This window comes from Pituophis catenifer, unplaced genomic scaffold (genome assembly GCF_029215685.1).
Source record: "Pituophis catenifer annectens isolate HBS135680 unplaced genomic scaffold, rPitCat1.0.hap2 SCAF_15, whole genome shotgun sequence".
In the NCBI taxonomy this organism is placed as follows: Eukaryota; Metazoa; Chordata; class Lepidosauria; order Squamata; family Colubridae; genus Pituophis; species Pituophis catenifer.
The window spans coordinates 19,093,920-19,117,202 of record NW_027256895.1 but is presented as its reverse complement, the minus strand read 5'-3'; the positions used below and the strand labels follow the sequence as shown (position 1 = coordinate 19,117,202).

The 23,283-nt window shown below is 39.0% G+C and overlaps 1 protein-coding gene across 1 annotated transcript; it reads left to right on the top strand.

Annotated features, from left to right (window-relative positions):
- Positions 1-6,749: 6,749 nt before the first annotated feature.
- Positions 6,750-22,970, top strand: LOC139324529 (vomeronasal type-2 receptor 26-like). The gene is made up of 7 exons (XM_070954241.1): positions 6,750-6,815; positions 10,474-10,748; positions 11,572-11,878; positions 13,998-14,855; positions 17,770-17,997; positions 19,501-19,627; positions 22,075-22,970. The coding sequence occupies exons 1-7, from the start codon at positions 6,750-6,752 to the stop codon at positions 22,968-22,970; spliced, it is 2,757 nt and encodes a 918-aa protein (XP_070810342.1).
- The last annotated feature ends 313 nt before the right edge of the window (positions 22,971-23,283 follow it).

Here is a 23,283-nt window from a genome sequence, read left to right as displayed (position 1 = left end):
TGAAAAAATTTGTTAGTATAACAGAATAACAAAGTTTGAAGGGACCTTGGAGGTCTTCTAGTCCGAATCCCTGCTCAAACAGGAAACCCTATACTTTTTCAGACAAGTGGTTATCTAATATCTTCTTTAAAACCTCCAATATTGAAGCACCTACTGGATTAATTGTTATCCCTGTCAGGAAATTTCTCCTTAGTTCTAGGTTGTTTCTCTCCTTGATTAGTTTGCATCCATTGCTTCTTGTCCTGCCTTCAGGTGCTTTGGAGAATAGATTGAGCACCTCTTCCTTGCGTCATCCCCTCAAATATTGGAACACTGTTATCATGACACCCCTGATTTCTTTTCACAAGACTATATGCATAAAAGCATATCTTCATATAAAGATATAAGTAAGAATTTTTTTTTTTTATTTGATTTATATGCCGCCCTTCTCCGGAGACTCAGGACGGCTTACAATGCATTAAGCAATAGCCTTTATACTTTTGTATATTTATACAAAATCAGCTTATTGCCCCCACAATCTGGGTCCTCATTTTACCTACCTTAGAAAGGATGGAAGGCTGAGTCAACCTTGAGCCTGGTAAGATTGGAACTTGCTATAATTGCAGGCAGCTGATGTTAATAACAGTGCTTTAGTCTGCTGCACCACCAGGGCTCTTGGTTGAAGAAAGAATAAAGTTAAAAACAAAATTTAAAAGTAGAGTTGCAGCATTAAATGTTAAAATATGAAGGTGAAAAGAATGCCCTCATGACACCCAGGGTTGCATATCAGTCTTCAACTCCAATGCTGATGAAGTCCAAGGACCGACCTCACAGCTCAGAGTAAGGTGTTCCACAGAGCAGGAGCAACAGCAGAAAAGGCTTTCTACCTGCGACCTGCCAGCTAAAATTCCTTAAATGACAGAATCTGCAATATACCCTCCCTGCCCGATTAGCTGGGATGGGATCATATAGTGGGGATGATGGATTCTCAAGTAATCAGCAAAAGGATTTTCAAGGTAATAGCAAATACCTTGAATTGGACACAAAAGCAACTGAGAAAAATTGGAGTTTGTATAGCAGAGGTGTTATTTGTGGAACCCTAAGGGTACACAATATTGTTTGTGATGCTGCATTCTGCTACAGCCCCATATAGATTGCATTGCAACAATCCACATGCGCAATGGTGGGATTCAAATAATTTAACAACCGGTTCCCTATCCTAATGACTGGCTGGGTTAGAATGGCCATGGTGGTCATGGTCGGGAGGTGTGACAGGCAGCACGTGGCCTCCTGCATCCCCTTGGGAACAAAAACAGGCTGGGGATGCCCCCACGGCCCATTTTGGGCCTAGTAGGCCGACCTGCAGCCTCCTGGGAGCAAAAATGGGCTGCACACCCATGCCCCATTTTGAACCTTCCCTATACTTACCTTGGAGCCAAAATGGGGCACATGGGAACTCCTGGAAGGAGCAGAGCAGGAAGGGGCTGGGCCAGCCAGCAATTTAACAATCAGTTCACCCGAACCATCCTGAACAGGCTGAATCCCACCACTGCCTATGGGAGATGACCAAGATACAAGTTATAGAGAGTAGGGATGAAAAGGCCACAACTGGTGCATAAGAGCTGTGGTGGCACAGTGGTTAGAATGCAGGATTTCAGGCTAATTCTGTTGACTGCTGATTCTCACCAGCTCAAGGTTGACTCAGACTTCCATCCTTCTGAGGTTGGTAAAATAAGGATATGCAATATGATGACCCTGTAAACTGCTTACAGAGAGCTGCAAAGCACTATGAAGTGGTATATAATTCTAAATGCTATTGCTTATAAGATGAAGTTCAGTGAAGGCTTTTCTAAACATGACTGACACCTGCTCCTCAAGCAGGAATCATGAGTCCAGGAGAACCCCCAGATTACACAATAGGTCTGCCGGGGCAGTGCAATACTATCCAGAACAAAAATGGCCAACCCCTGGATATAGAGGAGCCTTCAATCTCATAGCCACTCAAAATAACCAGGGTATTAACCAATAACCAAGATATTCACTTGAGTATCCTCAGCATGCTGATTATACACTTTATTTGTGATGACAAATGAAGTCACTGAGCACCTTCATGTAGATACTAAAAAGATACAGAGAAAGCACCTAGTCATATAGCACCCCAGGCTGGACCTCTTGCTCCCTTTGGAACTGGTCAAAGAGGGAGGAGGTGAACCAGATCAGAAGTTTTTTCCCTCTCACAATTCCCAAAGCCAGCTCAAATCCTACCATGATCAAGAAGAGCCAGGATGGATGTACTATCCCTATCCATTCCCTCCAGAGATCATCCAAAATAATGACCAAAGCCATTTCCACCCCATATCCAGCCCTGAAATCTGACAGAAACAGATCCAAATAATTCATTTAATCAAGGATCTTCTGGAACTGCACCTCAACCACCTTCCCTAAAAAGGGTAGGTGGGAGACAGAACCAAAGTTATGAATTGTTTGTGTTCAGCAATACCTTTTTGAAAAATGATACACACTTAATAGTGACTCTATCTTGTTATTGTTCTGATTCATCCCTCATCTTTCTCCAGCAATGCTCTAAATGTCTCTTGACTCTTTTCAACTCTCTCAAATCCTCCATGAAGTACAGAGAATGGCTGGTTCAATGGGATGAAAAAAGTTACATGGGCCTGACCCTATTCAATTCTATCCAAGCTCTAGTTGGATAGTGAGGGATTTGGCAGGCCCATAAAGCAGATCCTATGAAACAACTCCCCAACCTCACTGGAGCTGGACCAATTGAATACGTCTTGCAAAAGGGGTTAGCATAGAAAAATCTCAAGGACACCAGGGCCACATGTATCAGGGATGGATGGATGGATGGATGGATGGATGGATGGATGGATGGAGGAGGGAGGGAGGGAGGGAAGGGAAGGGAAGGGAGAGAGGGAGGGAGGGAGGGAGGGAGGGAGGAAGAAAGGAAGGAAGGAAGGAAGGAAGGAAGGAAGGAAGGAAGGAAGGAAGGAAGGAAGGAAGGAAGGAAGTAAGTTAATTTTCAAATGCTCACTGTCAGGAAAGGAAATATCTCTGAAATGATGACCAATCAGGTAATGGGTTGTTGTCTATAACATTAAACACGTGACTGCAATAATATCTTTTCCAGATGCAGATGACTGTTTCCCATGTTCAGAAGATCGGTACCCAAACCAAGCTCACAACCTTTGTATTCCAAAACACATCACATTTTTGTCTCATGAAGAGGCTCTGGGAATTAGCTTGACAGCTATTGCTTCCTTCTTTTCTTTCATCTCAGTTATGGTCCTGGGAATCTTCATTAAGCATCGGGACACCCCCATTGTCAAAGCCAACAACCGGAACCTCACCTATATTCTTCTCATTGCTCTCCTCCTCTCCTTCCTTTGCACTTTGCTCTTCATTGGGCAACCAGATCAGGTGAAATGTCTCATGCAACAAACTTCTTTTGGCATCATCTTCTCTGTAGCTCTTTCTTGTATATTGGGGAAAACAATCATAGTGGTCCTTGCTTTCAGGGCCACCAAGCCTGGATCCAAAATGAGGAAATGGGTGGGGAAAAGGCTGGCCAACGCTATAGTTCTTTCATGCTCTTTGACACAATTCTCCATTTGTGCAGTGTGGTTGGCAATTTCCCCCCCATTCCCAGATTCTGACATGCACTCCATGGCTGAAGAACTTGTCCTAGAATGTAAAGAAGGTTCAACCACTATGTTTTATATTGTTCTTGGTTTCTTGGGATTCTTGACTGTTGTCAGCTTCTCAGTATCCTTCCTAGCTAGGAAGTTACCTGACAGCTTTAATGAAGCCAAATTTATCACCTTCAGCATGTTGGTCTTTTGTAGTGTCTGGATATCCTTTCTTCCCACCTATCTGAGCACCAAGGGAAAATATATGGTAGCTGTTGAGATCTTTTCCATTTTGGCTTCTGCAGCTGGATTACTGGGTTGCATCTTTTCCCCCAAATGTTACATTATTATTCTGAGGCCTGATTTGAACAGAAAGGAACAGCTGACAAAGAAATGAAACTGATTTACTTGGACTTCCGGTTGACGATCCGTGGCGACATGGCATTGAGTGAGTGACTGCTGCTCCTCAACACCACTAGTCACCATGTTTTGGGGAACCCTTTGGGGGCGCGGAGCCTGGAGAGCCCCACGGACAAGAGAGTGAGCTGGGTGAGCATGAACGTGGAGCACAAACACTGATCGCAAGACTGGGCAGCTCTGTCAATCCAATACATGTGAATCAGCCAATTAATGGCGGACCCGAAGCTGTGGTAACCAGCAACCAGATAGGAAGCAAGGAAGATCAGAGGCTGCAGTGTTGAAATCGGACTAACACACCTTCCCTGCCTATGTGAAATTTGACATCAGAAAGAGGGATCGGTGGAGTCGGGTGTGAAAGGCTCGAAGAGGAAAAGAGCGGCGACTGTAAGCAGAGAGCAGACCGAAAAGATATAGTGCCCGACAAGCCGGCAAAGAAAATAAAAGAGCTGATGTGTCGAAATCACATGCGCAAAGAGAAGATCGGTGAGAAGAAATAAGAACTCAGAAGATATTTCTTTCCTTTTGTTGACTATAGCAGTAGATCTATTGGAGGCTGAAGCTGGGTGGATCATGCTTGACTTCTCCAGGGAGCAGGAAGCACAGCCATTATAGAGACTTGACTGAGGAACAATTGAAACGGCTGACTCATGGACAGTCTAGCAGCAAGAAATACTATAGAGTGCTGACTTTGATTAATGGACTTGGTGAAAAAAGAAGCCTGGAGAAGATCGGAGGTTGAGTAATAAAGAATAGTTTACATTCCAAAAGGAGAGAGAGGAAAAAACAACAACTTTAATACTCTTTGACAACCTTTTCTTCAATATCAATATCCTGATTGTTGAAATATAATTATTAATAAGAATTATTAACTCCTTCATCAATTAATTTCTAGATTTGGCATATATAGTATATATCTTTAAATTCAATATCATATTTAGCTTTTAGACTCATTCATCTATTTAAAATTGTATGTACTCCTATCTATAGTATTTATAGTATTTATTCATATTAATTTATATATAGATTATCAGGAATTAAGTTGGATATAGAAAATTAAGTTTTAGATTATAAGTATTGCATTATTTTGATAGTAGTGTGGTATCATATATTATTAATAGCATCTAAGCATCTATTAAGAGAGGTTAGAAAATCATTGTATGTTAGTAGGACTGAAATCAATGGGAGGACTGGCAAAAATGGAAAAACACATAGCAACACCAACAATACAAACTATTCAATCATCATTGACTTTAATCCAAGAAAGTATGATGGCCATGCAGGAAAAAATGTCAAACAACCATGCCGAATTAAAAATAGATATCCATGCACTGGACCAGAAGATGAATGAGATTCAAGTCTCAATATTTAACAACGAACAAAGAATTCAGAAAGTAAAACAAGAATAGAACAAACCAAGAAGAAATTAGACACTGTGGACCAAACACTCACAATGCAAAATAGAGAGCTAGAGGATTCGATAATACAATTGGAGATGGACCGGGCATCCTTTTACCTGCGTTTCCAAAATATCGCCAAAGACAAAGAGGAGGACCTGGGAGAGAAGATGGCAGAGTTGATTGCAGACGTACTCCAACAAAATAAGCAAGAGATAATTAGAGAATTAGATGACGTATACAGAGTACAGACAAATTACACAAGGAGGAACAGGCTCCCTGTTAAAACATTCACTTCACTATCAGAAAAAAAGAAGAGGGGGGTGGTAATCTACGTAAAGAAAGGAATTGAAGCAAAGCTAATGTTTAATGATACAAAGGGAAGAACTCTTATGATTGAGATTAGGAGAGGGAACTCCAAAATACTGTTAGTAGGTATATATGTACCAAATAAAAAACAGGGAGAATATTTTAAGAAACTTCATGAGCAATTAGGAAAAATGGAATATAATGAAATTTGTATAATAGATGATTTTAAAGGTATTGTAGACTTGGATAAAGATTATAAAAGCAATAAAACTAAGAAAAATAAAAGGGCAAATTTACCGAGAGCTTTCTTTGATTTAGCGGATGAACTGAATTTAATTGATATATGGTGAACTCTACACCCAAACGACAGATAATATACATTTTATTCAAACCCACAAAAGTCGTGGTCCAGAATAGACATGGCATGGGTCAGCAGGAAGCTTGGATTAGAAATAGGAATGGCAGAAATCAACCCGAGCACCTGGGCAGATCATAACCCCTTAGAAATAAGGTGGAAGAGTATAAAGAGAAAGAAACAACAGAGATGGAGGTTTAATGCCAAACTATTGAGTGACAAAGAATGTGTAAAAACACTTAAAGAAGAAGTAAAGTCCTTTTTCAAGGAAAATGAAAATCAAGGAACACCTCGTGCAATAGTATGGGATGCAATGAAGGCCTACTTAAGAGGGGTTGTGATATCATACAGTGCATACAAAAGTAAGGAAAAAAGAAAGATCCTGGAAGACTATTTAAACCACTTAGGAGAAGCAGAAAGAAAACTCCAAGAAAACCCGGGAGATGAAACAGCTAAAGAAAGTTGGCTGATGTGGCCGGATTAATTGGTTCAGTGGGCCACATGTGGCCCATGGGCCATAGTTTGAGGACCCATGACTTATATCCTCTCCTGTTGATGAAGGATATATTGGCCCAGTTGGCAGAGGGCCATGTTTTCACTAAATTAGATATCAGGGTGGTGTATTACCGGATAAGAATATGGGCAATGGGGAATAAGGGGACGAATGGAAAACAGCCTTTAATTGTTCCCTGGGCAGCTACCAGTTCAGAGGTATGCCCTTTGGCCTCCAGGGAGCTCCAGCTGTGTTCATGTAGCCCATCAATGAGGTGTTGCATGAACATTTATACAAAGGAGTGCTTGTCTACCTAGTCGATATTTTGAAATATACCAGGACAATGGAGGAACATCTCTCCCTAGTGCGTCAGGTCCTAAAAAAGCTACTAGCAGTGCAATTATAAATAAAATTACCGAAATGTGAGTTCCACTGATCACGGCTGGATTATTTTGGGTTCTGTATCTCACCTAAGGGTGTTGAAAGGGATCCTGCAAAGGTAAAGGTGGTGTTGGACTGGCAAGTCCCAAAAACTCACAAACAGCCACAGAGTTTTTTTGGGTTCTCTAATTTCTATCACCAGTTCATCCCATCTTTTGCCCAAGTAGCTCTCCCACTGACTGATCTCTTGAAAACAAAACATCTCAAAAAAACTCCATGCCCTGGTTGTCCGGTGGTATGGACGTTTGAATGTCAATCAGGGCAGATGGTTTTCCTTTTTACCAAATACCTAAAGTTATCTGTGCCCTGTAGGAAACTTGGCCCTAAATTAATTGGACTATTGTGAAGGTGATTAACCCCATCACGGTGCAGTTAAAATTGCCTCAATTATTGGGGAAAATGCATTCAGTCTTCCACTGCATCTTGATCCGGCCAGTTCAGCCGTCACACATAAGGAGAGGTCCCGTACAGCCACCTCCACCCATAAAAGTAGATTGGGAACAGTACTACGAAGTGGAAGACCTTCTAGATGCCAGGTGGCATAGGAGATGACTGCAATACCTTGTCCTATGGAAAGGCTACCCCTTGGCAGAGGCTTCATAGGTTCCCAATACAGATGTTATGGCACCTCAACTGGTAGTCCAATTCCACCACAAGTACGCAGATAAACCAGGGGGCCCAAACCACCTGACCATATTCTCTCTCTTCCAGATATGGTCTCTGTGGTAGAGGGGCCGCATGTCAGCTCCGGAATGCTCACCTCGGAGCCGTCATTTGGGGGGCAGGAAGATCAACGTGGGCCTATCCCAGGGGAGGCAGCCATGCTGCAAACAGCTGGACATTTGTCATACCCCTTGCAGGGCCTCCAGAACTGCCTCAGAACATCTCCAGCAGCAGGCAACTTACAACTTACAACTGCAAAATGACTCAGAGTGACTCAGCACATCCAGGAGCACTGAGTGACAGGGCATGTGTATAGTAGAGGGGGTGTGGTGGCAGGAACTGTTTAAAGATGGTGGGAAGTACTGGATTTTAGCTCTGTCAATCCTTTATTTCAGGGGTGAAATGTAAAATTTGTTACTACCAGTTCTGTGGGAGTGGCTTGATGGGGGGGGGGGTAATGTGACTGGGTGGGCATGGCCAACTTTTTTTTTTAACTTTTCAAAGCATTTTTTCTAATGCTATGAAAAGCCTCTGCTGATCAGGCAACTCAGCTGGGATCGTCAGAGAGGCTTTTTAAAAAATACCTCTCTGACGATCAGGCAACTCAGCTGGGATTGTCATAGACTTTTCAAAGCATTCTTTTTACCATCTCTTCAGCCAAGAGGTTACAGAAAAAAATGCTTTGAAAAGCCTCTGATGATCCCAGTTGAGCCGCGCGATCATCAGAGGCTTTTTTTTTTTACTTTTAAAAGCATTTTTTCGTCGGAAGAGGTTGTAGAAAAAATGCTTTTGAAAGTTAAAAAAAAAGCCTCTGATGATCATGCAGCTCAGCTGGGCATGGGGGAGGGGGGACAGGGATTTTTGCTATCAGTTCTCCGAACCACCCGCCGCTATCACTACCGGATCGAGCGATCCAGTCTGAACCGGGAGCATTTCACCCCTTCTTTATTTGCATTGTTTATTGCTTGGATGGTCAGTGAGTGTCAGAGAAGATAAAACCTTTAAACCTAAACATCGTTTGGCTGGTATTTTTTCTGCAGAACCTGACATGTGGCAGCTCCCCAATGCCCAGAAACTTTTATTTTCTCCCCCCCACCCCATAAAGTTGTTAGGGCTCAGTTGGGTGGAAGGATGCCCCAGAAGAGGTTCCAGAGTCCGACTTCTGAGCCGAGGCGATGCCCGGTGCAGAGCAGGTCAAAAGGGAAATAAGCAGGGCTCACATGGTATGGGGGGCAAAGGCCAACAACTTGTGTCTTCCCAGACTCGATTGTGGGAGATCAGGGGGATAGCATCTCAGGGAGGGGTCTTGTCTGCAGACCGAGGCAACATGTGAAAGGAGGGCAAGGAGGCAGGAGAAGCACAGCGGGGCAGCCTGGGGGTCTTCTTGGACATTCTCTCCCCCCATCCCACTTCCCCGGCTGCCAACCAAGGAGGCTGGCTAGACTGGGCTGGGTTGGGCTTGCACAGCTGCTCTCAAAGAGGCTAAGGGAGCCAAGAAGGTGGTCTCCGCCCCGAGGGTCACCCGGCCACCCTTGCTGAAGTTCTCCTGAGCCCCCCTTCAGCCAGGGATAGGATGTGATGGGAGCTGGTAGCAGCTCCTGGAGCTAAAGCGGAGAACAAAAGGATGGCTTGGAAGAGTTTAAAAGAGAGAATCCAAGGTGTTAGATCTCAAGTTACACACCACTCAAGGGGAGGAAAGGGGAGCAGGAGAAGAAGTGCTGGCTTGGATAGCAAAAGCCACTGACTGGCTCAATTGCCTTCACAAAATCACAAAATCACTTAGATTTCACAATTAAAGAGGAAGGATGATTTCCCATTTCCCCTCTTTTGTGATCAAAAAGGTATTTTTGCAGGGCTACAAAATATCAATAGTGGATAATTGATTTGTTTGAGCAGGTGGAAACTCATGTCAGTCATCAAACGTGAAAAGAAATGGTTCAAATCATGTGATTTTAAGGATATGGAATAAAAATCATTTGAAATCAGTGAAAAGAACCAAGTGATATTTTTACTATTTTGCAATACAGTGTTGAAAAATAGGGCCGTCTTAATATTAAGAATTTCTCTTCTGAAATTGATTCACTCTGTAAAGGATTAATTAAAGACTTGTCTACAATTATATTTCTTTTTATTTGCTTATTTATTACTTGGCATTACGGAGTGTTCCCATGTACTCCCATTGGGAATATTAAAAAGGAATGTCATGATAAAAATAAATTACAAATGCAATAAGGAAAGTGCTTAAAGACCTCTCAAAATAATAAAAAATGTGATTGGGATCCTATTTCTTTTTGGGTCTTTTGGATGGGTCCATTTGTTTGGGGGGGTTTGGAAAAGTCACACTTTAATGTGCTTCCTAACAGGGGAAAATTGGGTAGTTCTATTGTTCCAAAGAATTAAATCTTTACAGCTACAGAACTAGCATTTGTTGATTTGCATTTTCTTTTTTTTCCTCTCTAGCTCCTATAAAATTTTCAGTTTTGAGCATCTTTTCCCAGACCATAAATATCTTCATTCTCATTTCTACTGAAAATCTCTGAGGAGCTTCACTGACTGGCCCTTGACTTCCCTGTAATTACCCAAAGAATCAAAGTAGAATAGCTTCTTCCCAAATCCTTGAGGAATTCTGAGAGCAAACATCAAAGAACAGCTCAGGATTGAAAGGTGCTATTAAATGTGTGATCTGCAGCAATTTGCTCTTTAGGAAAGGATATTTATACAGGCTAGTCTAATTACTGAGATTTTTTTTTCTCTTATGTTTCATGGTTGCAGGTGGATCTGGTTCATATTAATGTTCAAAATGTTCTCTTGAAGAAGATGGTATTTTCCATGGACGTGATGGCAATATTGTTAGTGTTGCTGTCAGGAATTACATACCTTATTCTTTGTACTAAAGCATGCGATGTGGGGAAACCTCCCCTTATTAAGCACAAGTATTTTTTGCCAGGGGATTTCATAATGGCTGGGATACTATCTCAATTCTACATGGTATCTGATCCAGTTGCTTTCACAAGGCACCCATCTGAAGAACTCGTTGATGAGATTGTGTAAGGACTTTCATTTCTTAACAGTAGTATATCTTAAACCAAATCTCTCTCTCGAATAGGGCATTATTTATTCTGTTTCTCACTGTTAGTTCCTTCATTCTAAAACCAATATAGATTCACTACACTGACATTTCTTACTGGGCAAACAAATATTTTACACAAACACACTTACGATAGCTCTCATCTCAGTCATTTTTTTCCATTTTCTTACTGTTTAAATGAATCATCTGTGCTCTACTATCAAATCATCCTTTGTAACTAACTGCGTGTTAATCGTTTAATTGTTTCACTTAATATTGGGGAACAGTTGTGCTGTACAGCACTTTGAATGACTTTCAAAACAGTTGTTGAGCATGCATGGAGTACAAATGTCAGTCTTTCCTAATGAAACCTCTTCATCTTTTCTTATGATAATAGTCCTCTGAAGGTCTATCATGATTCCCCCCACAGAGAATTATATATAACATTTGCCCTCAATTGTATTTCAAAGCACATCCTTCATGCCTATCCCCACCAAAAAAAAAAAAAAAACATGCAAGAAGAAGTTGGAGGAGTTAAAGCTAAAAGACTAGAAGTATGTCTAAGAGTTACAGATACGTTTTAAAAGATTATTAATGTTCTTTCAAGAAATTCATCTATTTCCTAGTGAAAATCCCAAGAGCATTTTCCATTTCATAAAAAATGTTTTTAGACACTGAAAAAATCTTTGCAAAATATTTCCACTACTATACAATGATGTGATCAGTTTTCATATTCTTCCATTGCTATATTTGGTAGTTGTGTAATCTCACATTCTTCAGGAAAAGAAATATGATTTGTAATATATCTGTCATCACAGATATTTCCTTCAGAACTATCAACATATCCTGGCCTTGGTTTTTGCTTTAAAGGAGATAAATGAAGACAGTAATATATTATCCAACATCAGTCTGGGTATTCAAATCTCTAATAGTTATTTCATGGCAAAATGGACCTACTTGGCTTCAATGGAGCTTCTCTCAACACGGGACAGATTCATACCCAACTATAAGTGTGATGTCAAGGACTGGATAGTTTCTGTGATTGCAGGACCTACATCTTCCATCTTTCCCTTCATGGCAAATATCTTGAATATCTATAAGATGCCTCAGGTAAGGTTTGTTTGAACAAAGTGTAAAAGATTGTAAGGATAAAGGCAGGAGGAAGAGCTGCAATCAGAGCAGCTGAGGGTAGGACAAGAAGCAATGGGTGGAAACTAACCAAGGAGAGAATCAATCTAGAACAAAGGAGAAATTTCCTGACAGTTAGAATAATTAATCAATGGAACAACTTGACTCCAGAAGTTGTGAATGCTTATACACTGGAAGTTTTTAAGAAGATGTTGCACAACCATTTGTCTGAAGTGGTGTAGTGTTTCCTGCCTAAGCAGGGGGTTGGACTAGAAGACCTCCAAGGTCCCTTCCAACTCTGTTATTCTATTCTATCTATTCAACATTCTGATAAAAGTAATCTGGGCCTAAATCAGAAGTGTAATCTGAGAAAACATCAACAGATTAAATCCACCACACAAATTTCATTCTTTGGAACATAAAGGCAGAGGAGACCAAATGCTCTCCAGTTTCCAAGGTTGATGTTGGCTCTTAAGTTTCTCCAGACTAGGAAACAAAATCCTGAATTACATTGCATTACAAGATTACAAAGAAGAATCTTGCAAGTCTAAAAGTACTCCCCCTTTTTTTACTTTTATTAAATTTATTTTTAACAAACAGCAACAAATAATCTTTCCCCCCCTTTTACGTTACATTTTTTGATTTGGAAATATAGTGGCAACCCAAAAAGGAATGAACGAACTATGAGTTTGTAGATGAAATTGATATTTTTGGTACTCTGCTAGATGTATTCCTCAATAAGAATCTGAATCTGAATCAATTAATATATTTGATTTCTTGACTTATTTTTTATTAAATTCTATAGGAATATCTATCTATTCATTTATTGTATCCATTTTATTACCATAATTAAATAATGAAGTAAAAGATTCATGGACTTGATGAAGTAATAGGAATAGTTATCTTGATCTATATAGTACAGAATATCCTTCCTTCCTTCCTTCCCTCCTTCCTTCCTTCCTTCCTCTCCATGAATTTTTCATGATTACTTAAGTAATAATGTAGTGATTTGCTACAAGTGAATCAAAATTGCACAGAAATTCAAATAAAAGGCTCTATTTATTTTATCTTATAACTTATCCAAAGATAGCTGTTTCACTATACTGTAAAATTCATGAAGTATTTAGGAAAACTACTTGAAGTAAAAGATAGCTGACTGATTTACTATAATACATATTACATATACTTGCTAATATTTGTTAAATACAGAGTGTTGTGGTATTTTAAGAATGTTGTTATAATTATTATATATTTCTTCCTCTCCTCCTCCTCCTGAAATTAGAGTAATCAATGGATTATTAAATCCCAGGTAGACATGGGCAATTTCATCCGCTAGAATGTTTTATCAGGGTTTCTGTATCAACTTGAATGTGATAGCATTAAATCACTTTAAAGCATAAGATACTATTTTTGCCTCTGCCAAATTCTGAAAATGAGGAATGCATCCAAAGATTTAGCATTAGTTGTATTTCAGACCTCTGAAATATGTTGGTTGCCAATGTTGATTGCTAGGGAGCTGTATATTTTCTACTTCTGATCTGTAGTGTACTTTTCTGAAATTCAGATAGAATACAATGGATAGTAGGAGGCAGATTACAAAAAAATATATATGAAACAATTAAATAGGAAGGGGTTAAATGATTATGCCTGTTAAGTACTTGTTGGATTGCAAATTATATCCATACATATAGTTTGGGAATATATCCCAAACTATATTCTTCAATTGCTCGTCCTATCTTATCTTCATAGGTTAAGATTAAGACATCATAATTTTTATTTCTTCAAACTTCTTCTATTTCCTATGAGGAGAAAACCAGTGAAATGTAGATATGGGTTTCCTTTCTTAGTTAGGATCTAGAAGCTTTAGACCTGAAAGCCTGTGGTAAAAATGTCCTGAATTAATGCATTTCTGATGACTTTCCCTTTGAACATACACTACATTAAGAGCTGTTGCATAAAAATTCTGCAAATTCTTTCTGAACGTGAATAGATAACTTTCAATATTTGCAACAAAAATAAATAAATTAAGAATAGAATTTTCAAAAATAAGAATGAATATTTCATTTTGGAAAACCATGTTCCCTTTTTCTCCCATGTTTAGCTCATTTTTGGATCTTCTCCAGTGACAGATGGCAAGATACAAGATGTTTTCTATCATCGATTTTTCCCAAATGGTGACCAAGAGATTGTAGGTCTTCTCCAGCTTCTGATGTATTTACAGTGGACATGGATTGGACTGAGTTTCCAACCTGAAAAGAGTGGTGAACAATTAATACAAAATGCTGTTACTTTGTTTTCTGAGAAAGGCATCTGCTTTGACTTCATTCAACAAACAGTCCAGCCAACATTTACCAATCATGTTGAAAGTATAATGAATGATTTCAGTAAATTATTCATGACTGTCATGAAGAGCACTGCCAAAGTGATTTTCATATATTATGAAAACCATTACACTTTCACTATTACAATGGTGCCCTATTTTGGAGACTTGATAGAGGTACCAGTCAAGAGAAAAGATAAAGTTTGGATAATGCCAGCTCAGATGGAGTTTACATCAGTTTCCCTTCTCAAAATGTTGAATATGGATGCTTTCCATGGTGCTATAACTTTTGAAGTTTCTTCCAATGAGATCCCTGGATTCAATAAATTCCTTCAGATGATAAAGCCAACTTCAGTAGAGGAAGACCATTTATTTAGAGTGTTTTGGGAACAGGTTTTTGAATGTTCTTTTCCTAAAGATAATTTAGATGAAGACGCTGGGAAGCTGTGCACTGGAGAAGAGAAGTTTGAGAATGTACCTAAGTCTGTGTTTGACACCACCCTGACTGGGCAGAGTTACAGCATCTATAATACAGTCTATGCTGTGGCACATGCTTTACAAGCCATGCTTTCCCCCACGTTGAAACACAGAATAAGAGAAGTTGGGAGAGAAACATTTCTGACTCCAAAAGCATGGCAGGTAATTAGAGAATGAATGAACATTTCCCATTGCAGTTCTCTCTGTAATTCCATGAGCTGCAGAACAAAGGATATGGCCAATGAAAACACTGGAATAAAGATTTTAAGTCTCCTATCTCTCCATTTTCCTCATCTTTCCAAGATTTAAAAAATTTTGCAATGGTGAATAGATAACAAACCTATAACAATGTGGAGGAAAGGTTTTAGATGCTGCAGAATCTGTGTGGTTGTCAGATCTTCAAACCTCTGTGGCAGAGAAGAAACCAGGATGAGTGTTGGAGGAATAAAATTTATTTTTACTTTATTCTATTTTATTTATTTTGTCAAGCATGTATAAGATAACGGATATAAGTATAAACGTGATTATGAATACAGGAAATGGATAGGAATAAATGGGGACAATAGGACAGGGATGGTAGGAACATTGGTGCACTTATGCACGCCCCTTACAGACCTCTTAGGAATGGGGTGAGGTCAACAGTAGACAGTCTAAGGTTAAAGTTATAGGGGTTAGGGGATGAAACCAAAGAGTCAGGTAGTGCATTCCATTGCCTGGAATGCTCCAGGCATTGACCATTCTGTTGCTGAAGTCATATTTTCTGCATTCAAGTTTGGAGCAGTTTACCTTAAGTTTGTATCTATTGTGTGCTCGTGTATTGTTGCAGTTGAAACTGAAGTAGTCATTGACAGGACGTTGTAGCTGATAATTTTGTGTACTATGTTTAGGTCAGACTGAAGGCAGAGTAGTTCTAAATTATCTAAGCCCAAAATTTCAAACCTGGTGGCATAAGTATTCTGTTGTGTGCAGAGGAGAGGAGGACTCTAATTGTGAAATATCTCTGGACTTGCTCAATTGTATTAATGTCCAATATGCAGTTCGGGTTCCAGACAGATGAACTGTATTTGAGAATTGGTCCAGCAAAGGTTTTGTATGCCTTACTTTGCAGTATAATATTACCAGAAGAAGTTTCGCAAGATTAGGTTAACAACTCTTAATGCTTTTTTGACAATGCTATTACAGTGAGCTCTGGCACTTAGATTATTAAAGATGAGTACTCCAAGGTCCTAGACAGAATGACGTTTGTCTATGAGATTGTATTCACCCAGCTTGTATTTTGGGTTCTGGTTTTTTTTTTTTTTTTTTTTGCCAATTTGTTGGTTGAGATTTGAAGTTGCCAATTGTTTGACCATTCTGACACATAGTCAAAGTCTCTTAGCAGCATTGTCGGTGGTGTTGAATAGTTTTACATCATCAGCAAAGAGAATGCAGTTGCTTATAATATGATCACAAAGGTCATTATGTATAGTATGAAGAATGTTGGTCCTAGAATGCTGCTTTGGGGGCCACCGCTGTTAACAGATGCAGGGTTTGATAGGGCACTCCCGATTTTGAGTACTTGTTGCCTGTTTGATAGGAACGCAGCTATCCACTTATGCAGGGATCCAGAAATGCTATAAGATTTTAGTTTTAGAAGTAGTTTGTTGTGTACCACTGAATCAAAGGCTTTACAATGTAAATTGTGTCTATTGCTTTGCCCTGATTGAGTTCTGTAGTCCATATGTTTTTTGCAGTGTAGGAATTGCAGATTACAGGATAATTTTTTCCTGAAACCAAATTGTATGTTAGAGAGTAGATTGTTTGTCTCTGAGTGGAGGGTAATGGATTGATTTATGATTGATTCCATGACTTTGCAGCTGATGCAACATAAAAAGATTGGTCTATAATATTCAACTAGGCTGGGCCCACCCGATTTGAAAATAGGGGTGACTGTGACTAGTGACCATAGGTTGGGCAAGGAGCTGGTCCTGAAATATTTTTCATAGATTATGCTTAGAGATTCTGCTATGGTAGTGGAAAGGTTTTTTAAGAAGTAGGTATGTAATCCATCAGGTCCAATAGATAGAGATGGTTTTAGGCTGCATAGTGCCTTTCCAATGTTATCTTCTGTAAAATCGATATGTAGTTGATTGTTGCAATTAGTTGTGGTACAACTAGGAAATGTGGGGCATGAGCCATTGCTGTTTACAAAGACTGAACCAAAGAAAGTGTTAAAGAGGTTGGCATTAATGGCTTCATCATTACAGTCTTTACCATTAGGTCCTTTTTGGGGTGGGATGGATCTCGAGTCTTTAAGTTTGTTGTTCACAAAATTATAGAAAGCATGGGTAGATTTCATGCGTACAAGGTTTTCCTCTTGTTTAGTGTGGTAATTGATTCTGGCGGCATAAAGTTTTGTAGCGGCTTTTAAAATTAGCTATATAGCCAGTTTTGTTTTTTTCACCAGAGATTTATTTTTATTTTTATTTTTTGGATTGAAGCTTCCTTATTGTTATGGGAAATTTGTTTTTTCTGGTATTGGGGGTTATTATTGGTATATATAGTTTAATGACTCTTTTGATTTTGAGGAGAAAAAATGTTAAAATAGTCTTTGGCAGTATTACAGCCAATGAACAGAATTTGCCAATCAAGAGATGAGAGGTCAGTATCTATGAGATCATAATTGGCTTTTTTAAAGTTATAATTGGGGATCCCATCATTATGATAATCTTTGTAAGGACGTATATTGAGACAAAAGTCAATCATGCTGTGGTCATTGTTGGAAAAAGGTCCCTTTATTTGTAGACCATAAATTGAGTTAAAACTGTTGCAGTTGTTGAGTCTAGTATTGTTAGTTACTTGTTGATCCAGTCCCAGATTAGTAACAGTATTGTACAGGATTGTATGTATGGGTTCAGTTCTACATTTGTTTAGGGTCCAATTAATAAGAGATAGATTGAGGTCACCAAGAAAGATAAGAAGGTGTAGGCATCTATTGATATGTCCAGTTATAGTAAATGGATGACCTACAACTTAATTACACTGCTATCCTTCCTTCCTTTTTTCCCATTAATTTTCTGCCACTGCTTCTGTTTAGCTCCACCACTATTTGAAAACCATCTCATTTAATAACACTGCAGGACAGCAAGTCTCCTTTAATGAAAATGGAGACTTGAACACTGGATTTGATATTATCAACTGGGTCACCTTCCCAAACAAGAGCTTTCTTAAAGTCAGAGTTGGAAAGATCGACCCAACCAATTCTCCGGATAAGCTAGTTGTCATTTCTACAGAGGACATCATCTGGCCTGCCATGTTTAACCAGGTATTTCCTGCTCAGATTTCAAACTGTGCACTTTCTTTCCCTTCCCATCTTGTTTTCATCAATATAGATTTCAACAATAACTTAATTCAATTGCTGCTGTCTGATTTTGCTAGGATTTCAAGGTAGGCTGAATTTAAAGGGTACAGTTTAATGACTATTGCATATGCTGCAGACGTTCCATAATATAACAAAGTACTTTTTGGAAAATCCTTAACTAAAGGAGTCATATTTATAGAATGTTATTATTGCTGAAACAAGAATCACTATATGGATTCTGATCACCATTCTGATATAATAACTCATCACTCCACAGATATTCAAGAAATTGATCTCTTCCTTTCAGCTAATCCGTTGTCTTCCTATTCTTCTTCAGCCTTGTCAAACATAGTTTTTCTTCTCTAGTCTTCCCTTTCCTTGAATCCTGATTCTCACATTTTCCATTTTGCTAATCATTGTATCTGGGAAGCTATCCCTATTAGATTCAGGAGATTGACTCATTCTTCTTTCAACCTATTGAGTTCTTTTTTTAGTTCTCTGAAAATCATTTACAACTACTGGGATCTATCTTTTTCTTTCTTGCTCAGCCTCAGAGTCCTTATTTCCAAACGATTGGAAATAATTCAGTCATTTGAACTGACTGACTTATCAAAATAACCACTGAAATATCCCGATCCTTCATGTTCTTTATAAAGTTGCTGTTGGTTTGTTTTCTAATGTTAATGTCCTCTACATGTCTTCTGCAGACCGTCTATCAGTAAGTAAAGAGTACCAAGTATCAAGCCAGTAAAGAAGGATAAAATTGTTGCTGCTAATTTTCTTTTTTTCCATCAATACTTGAAAGATATGACCATCAGAAAACAGTAATTAGCTGTCAGGTTCAAAGATGAGGTTCAAAAGTACTAAAAAATTATTTTGTCTATTTATGAACAAGAATGTGATCTTATTACTGCCAAGACAATTTGGCCCAAGTTAAGCATCAATGGGTCTTAGTTTGAGGTTGAATTTATGTCTCTTTCATTGGAAAAGGACCCCAGATAGTTTATGCTTTTGACTGGACTCTTACATTAAACATGGTTGTATCCTACATGGTGTTTACTTGTCTGATATGGTTGGGAAGCAAAAAGACATCAGGAATCCCATATCAATGATCATGTTAACCCTAGTTGAGACAGAACCCCTGGTCCTTTTGGGGGCAAAAGGAAAGAAAGAAATTGAAACTCAAAGAAAATATATACATCTCTATTTCTAACTAATTTCTTCTGGATCTTGACTTTGTCCTGGCCAAATGATGCTATCTTCACCTCTCCAATTCTTAGGTTACCCACCTTCACCTTTGACTCTAGCTCTCATTACCTGTAATTCACTATAATTTCTCTAAATCAAGGAGATTTTGGAACATCCACATCCAACATTTATTATGTAAAAGAAAAATCCATACTGAGATAGAATTTTATGAAGAAAAATGCATGCCTTGTAATAAATCCTGCTTTGACTTCTTGATAGGTTCAGCCGCTTTCTGTATGTAATGACAATTGCTATCCAGGATACAGAAAGATGAAAATAGAAGGGAAGCCATTTTGCTGTTATGATTGCCTTCCATGTGCAAAAGGGAAAATTTCAAACCAGAAGGGTAAGAATGGTCCAGCGCAAGACTATTCAGTCCTCTTAAACATGGTTCAAAATGCTAATATTTAAACTACAAATACCATATATACTTGAGTATAAGGCGAGTTTTTCAGCACATTTTTTATGCTGAAAAAAGCCCCCCTCGGCTTATACTCGAGTGAGGAAAAAATGCCTTTTTTCCTGCAACCCGTTTTGGCTTCCAGGGGCTGCAGGGAGGCTTGCTAAGGCCAAAATGGGCCATGTGGGGGTGCCTAGCAAGACTCCCTGCAGCCCCCTGAAAGCAAAAACGTGCTGTGGGGGGTGCAAGGGAGAAAGAAACAAAGAAATCCTCACTGTTTAGGGAGATTTCCACGTGCACTGAGCTTGAGTTGAGAGCTTATTGTAATAGGCTGGCTGCTAACTATCCTTGCTCAGGCTAAGCTAATCAATAGTGGAGCTCTAAGAATGCCAGATGAGAAGGAGAAAGGGAGGGAGAAAGAAAGAAAGAGAGAGGGTGGGGAGGGAGGGAAGGGTAAACCCTTTTACTCACACTTCATCCTCACTGTTTGGGGATCCCTAAATTCACTGAACTTGAGTTCAGTGACCTTATTGTAAGTGCCTGCACTAGCTATCCTTGCTCAGGGTAAGCTACAAAATGTTTCAAAATGTCTGGCTTTTCTTCCTCCTACCAAAGACCTTCTGGGGTTCTTCACAGAAAGGGAGAAAGGAGAAAGGGAGGGAGAAAGAAAGAAAGAAAGAGAGAGAAGAAAGAAAGAGACAAAGAAAGAAAGAAAAAGGAAGAAAAAGGAAGGGAGAAACAGAAAGAATGCAGATATCTCTTAACAGAGGCTTGAATTTGCCTGAAATTAGATCAAGCCCTACATCACTTAACCTAATGTATCAGATTAAATTGTTATTGTATTATTTTTGTTATATATACTACATTCTCTTGTGTAATTTAGTTATAGTGTAGTTTACATTATGCACTTACAGAGCTAGTTTACTGTTTTTCTTTGAAATAAATATTCAAAAACATTTAACCTACTGATGCCCCAATTAATGTAATTTTCTTGGTATCTATTTTTATTTTGAAATTTACCAGTAGCTTCTGCATTTCCTACCCTAGACTTATAGTCAAGTCAATAAGTTTTCCCATTTTTTTGTGGTAAAATTAGGTGCCTCGGCTTATATTCGGGTCGGCTTATACTCGAGTATATACAGTAGCTTCTATTCAATGATATTGCTTTATAAATAACAAAAGTGAAAGAATATTTCAGAGAATTGAAAAATCAACTTCCAATCTCATTTGTTCTAGATTGTTCCCAACTATGGCTACTAATTGATGCTAAAAGAGCTTGTGTTAGTATAAGGTAAAGGTAAATGTTCCCCTCGCATATATATGCTAGTCATTCCCGACTCTAGGGGACGGTGCTCATCTCTGTTTCAAAGCCAAAGAGCACTGTCCGAAGATGTCTCCATGGTCATGTGGCCAGCATGACTAAATGCCAAAAGTGCATGGAACATAGTTACCTTCCCACCAAAGGTGGTCCCTCTTTTTCTACTTGCATTTTTTACATGCTTTCGAACTGCTAGGTTGGCAGAAGCTGGGACAAGTAACGGGAGCTCACCCCATAAGGCAGCACTAGGGATTCAAACTGCTGAACTGCCAAACTTTCAATAGACAAGCTCAGTGCAGTGGTGGGATTCAGCCGGTTCGCACCACTTTGAGAGAACCAGTTGTTAACTTTCTGAGCAGTTTGGTGAACTGGCTGTTGGAAGAAATCATTAGGGCAGAGAACCGGTTGTTAAATTAGTTGAATCCCACCACTGGCTCAGTGTCTTAGCCACTGAGCCACCGCATCCCTCCTGTGTTAGTATATATGTGTATAAAAGGAAAGGAATAAAACTGGATTGCAGTTGCTGAATTTAGGAGTTTAATCCCATTAAATAATAATATACCACATAGTTTACATTTTCCTCTTCTTAATGGAAACATATTTTCGCTTTTCATTATTTCCAAAAAAAGGTCTAAATGATAAAATATTCTAATAATGGAGAATATCTGCAAGTCAGGGTTGAAATAGGAGTCATTGGTGGTTTCTAAACTTGGTTGTTTTCTTGTAGACATTTCATTACCCAAACTCAGTAACATCATCAGTGCTAGTCTAGGACTGACACTGATGATGTTGCCTATTTTGCATAATGAAACATCTGGAAGAAAACAACCAAGCTCAGAAAGCACCAATATAAGCACCCTGATATGAGATTATTAGGCAAATCATTATTAGATTTTATAATAGGGGAATTACTGCCAAGTAATATGTAAATTTCTGAACATCTGGCACATTTATAGTCAGGAACTAAATGCAAACAGGCATTGCTCAATTAGGAATAAATCAATCCTCTTAATTAACATTCAGTTTTGTTTCATGACTATTTCTTGAAATTGGCCATCAACTTTTCTTTTTCCAGATGCAGTTGATTGCTTCCAATGTCCAGAAGATCGATATCCAAACAAGGCTCAAACTCTTTGCATTCTAAAAGAAATAACCTTCTTCTCTTACAATGAGCCACTGGGACTCACCTTGACCACTGTTAGTCTTTTCTTTTCTGTCATCGCCATTCTGGTGTTGGGAATCTTCATTAAAAAGCAGGACACCCCCATTGTCAAAGCCAACAACAGGAACCTCACTTACACCCTTCTCATTGCTCTTCTGCTCTCCTTCCTTTGCACTTTCCTTTTCATTGGACAACCGGATCACATGAAATGTCTCATGAGACAAACTGCTTTTGGTATCATTTTCTCCATAGCCCTTTCTTGCATTTTGGGTAAAACAACCATCGTTGTTCTTGCTTTCATGGCCACAAAGCCAGGCTCCAAAATGCAGAAATGGGTGGGGAGAAGGATGGCTATTTCTATTGTCCTTTCTTGCTCCTTGACCCAACTCATGATCTGTTTAGTGTGGCTGGCAATTTCTCCCCCCTTCCCAGATTCTGACATGCATTCCATGGCTGAAGAAATTATCTTAGAATGTAATGAAGGTTCAACCACTATGTTTTATATTGTTCTTAGTTTTCTGGGATTCCTGATTGTTGTCAGCTTCTCAGTAGCCTTTCTAGCTAGGAAGTTACCTGACAGCTTTAATGAAGCCAAATTTATCACCTTTAGCATGTTGGTCTTTTGTAGTGTCTGGATATCCTTTGTTCCCACCTATCTGAGCACCAAGGGAAAATACATGGTGGCTGTGGAGATCTTTTCCATTTTGGCTTCTGCAGCTGGATTATTGGGTTGCATCTTTTCCCCCAAATGTTATATTATTGTTCTGAGGCCTGATTTGAATATAAAGGGGCAATTAATAAAGAAATAACTCTGAATATGAAGTTCAATTTTCTCACTGATTCTGTGCTATTTCCCCCCACTCCAACAAAAAACGTAGGGTTCATTGCATGCTGGAGTTTCTGGAACTGGAATCAGTACTGTAAATCTGAACATAGCTTTGTGTCATCATCGTTTCAACCAAATCTTCTATCAAACATCTCTGAAACATGTTCAAGAGGAAAAATCATGCACAGAGTTTCATAATTAGGAAAAATTTATAGCATTCTATGAAGTGACAATAACGTTGGTTCCCTAAAGGAAAATTGCTATTAAGGATAAAAAAAAAATCTTCTACAGAATCA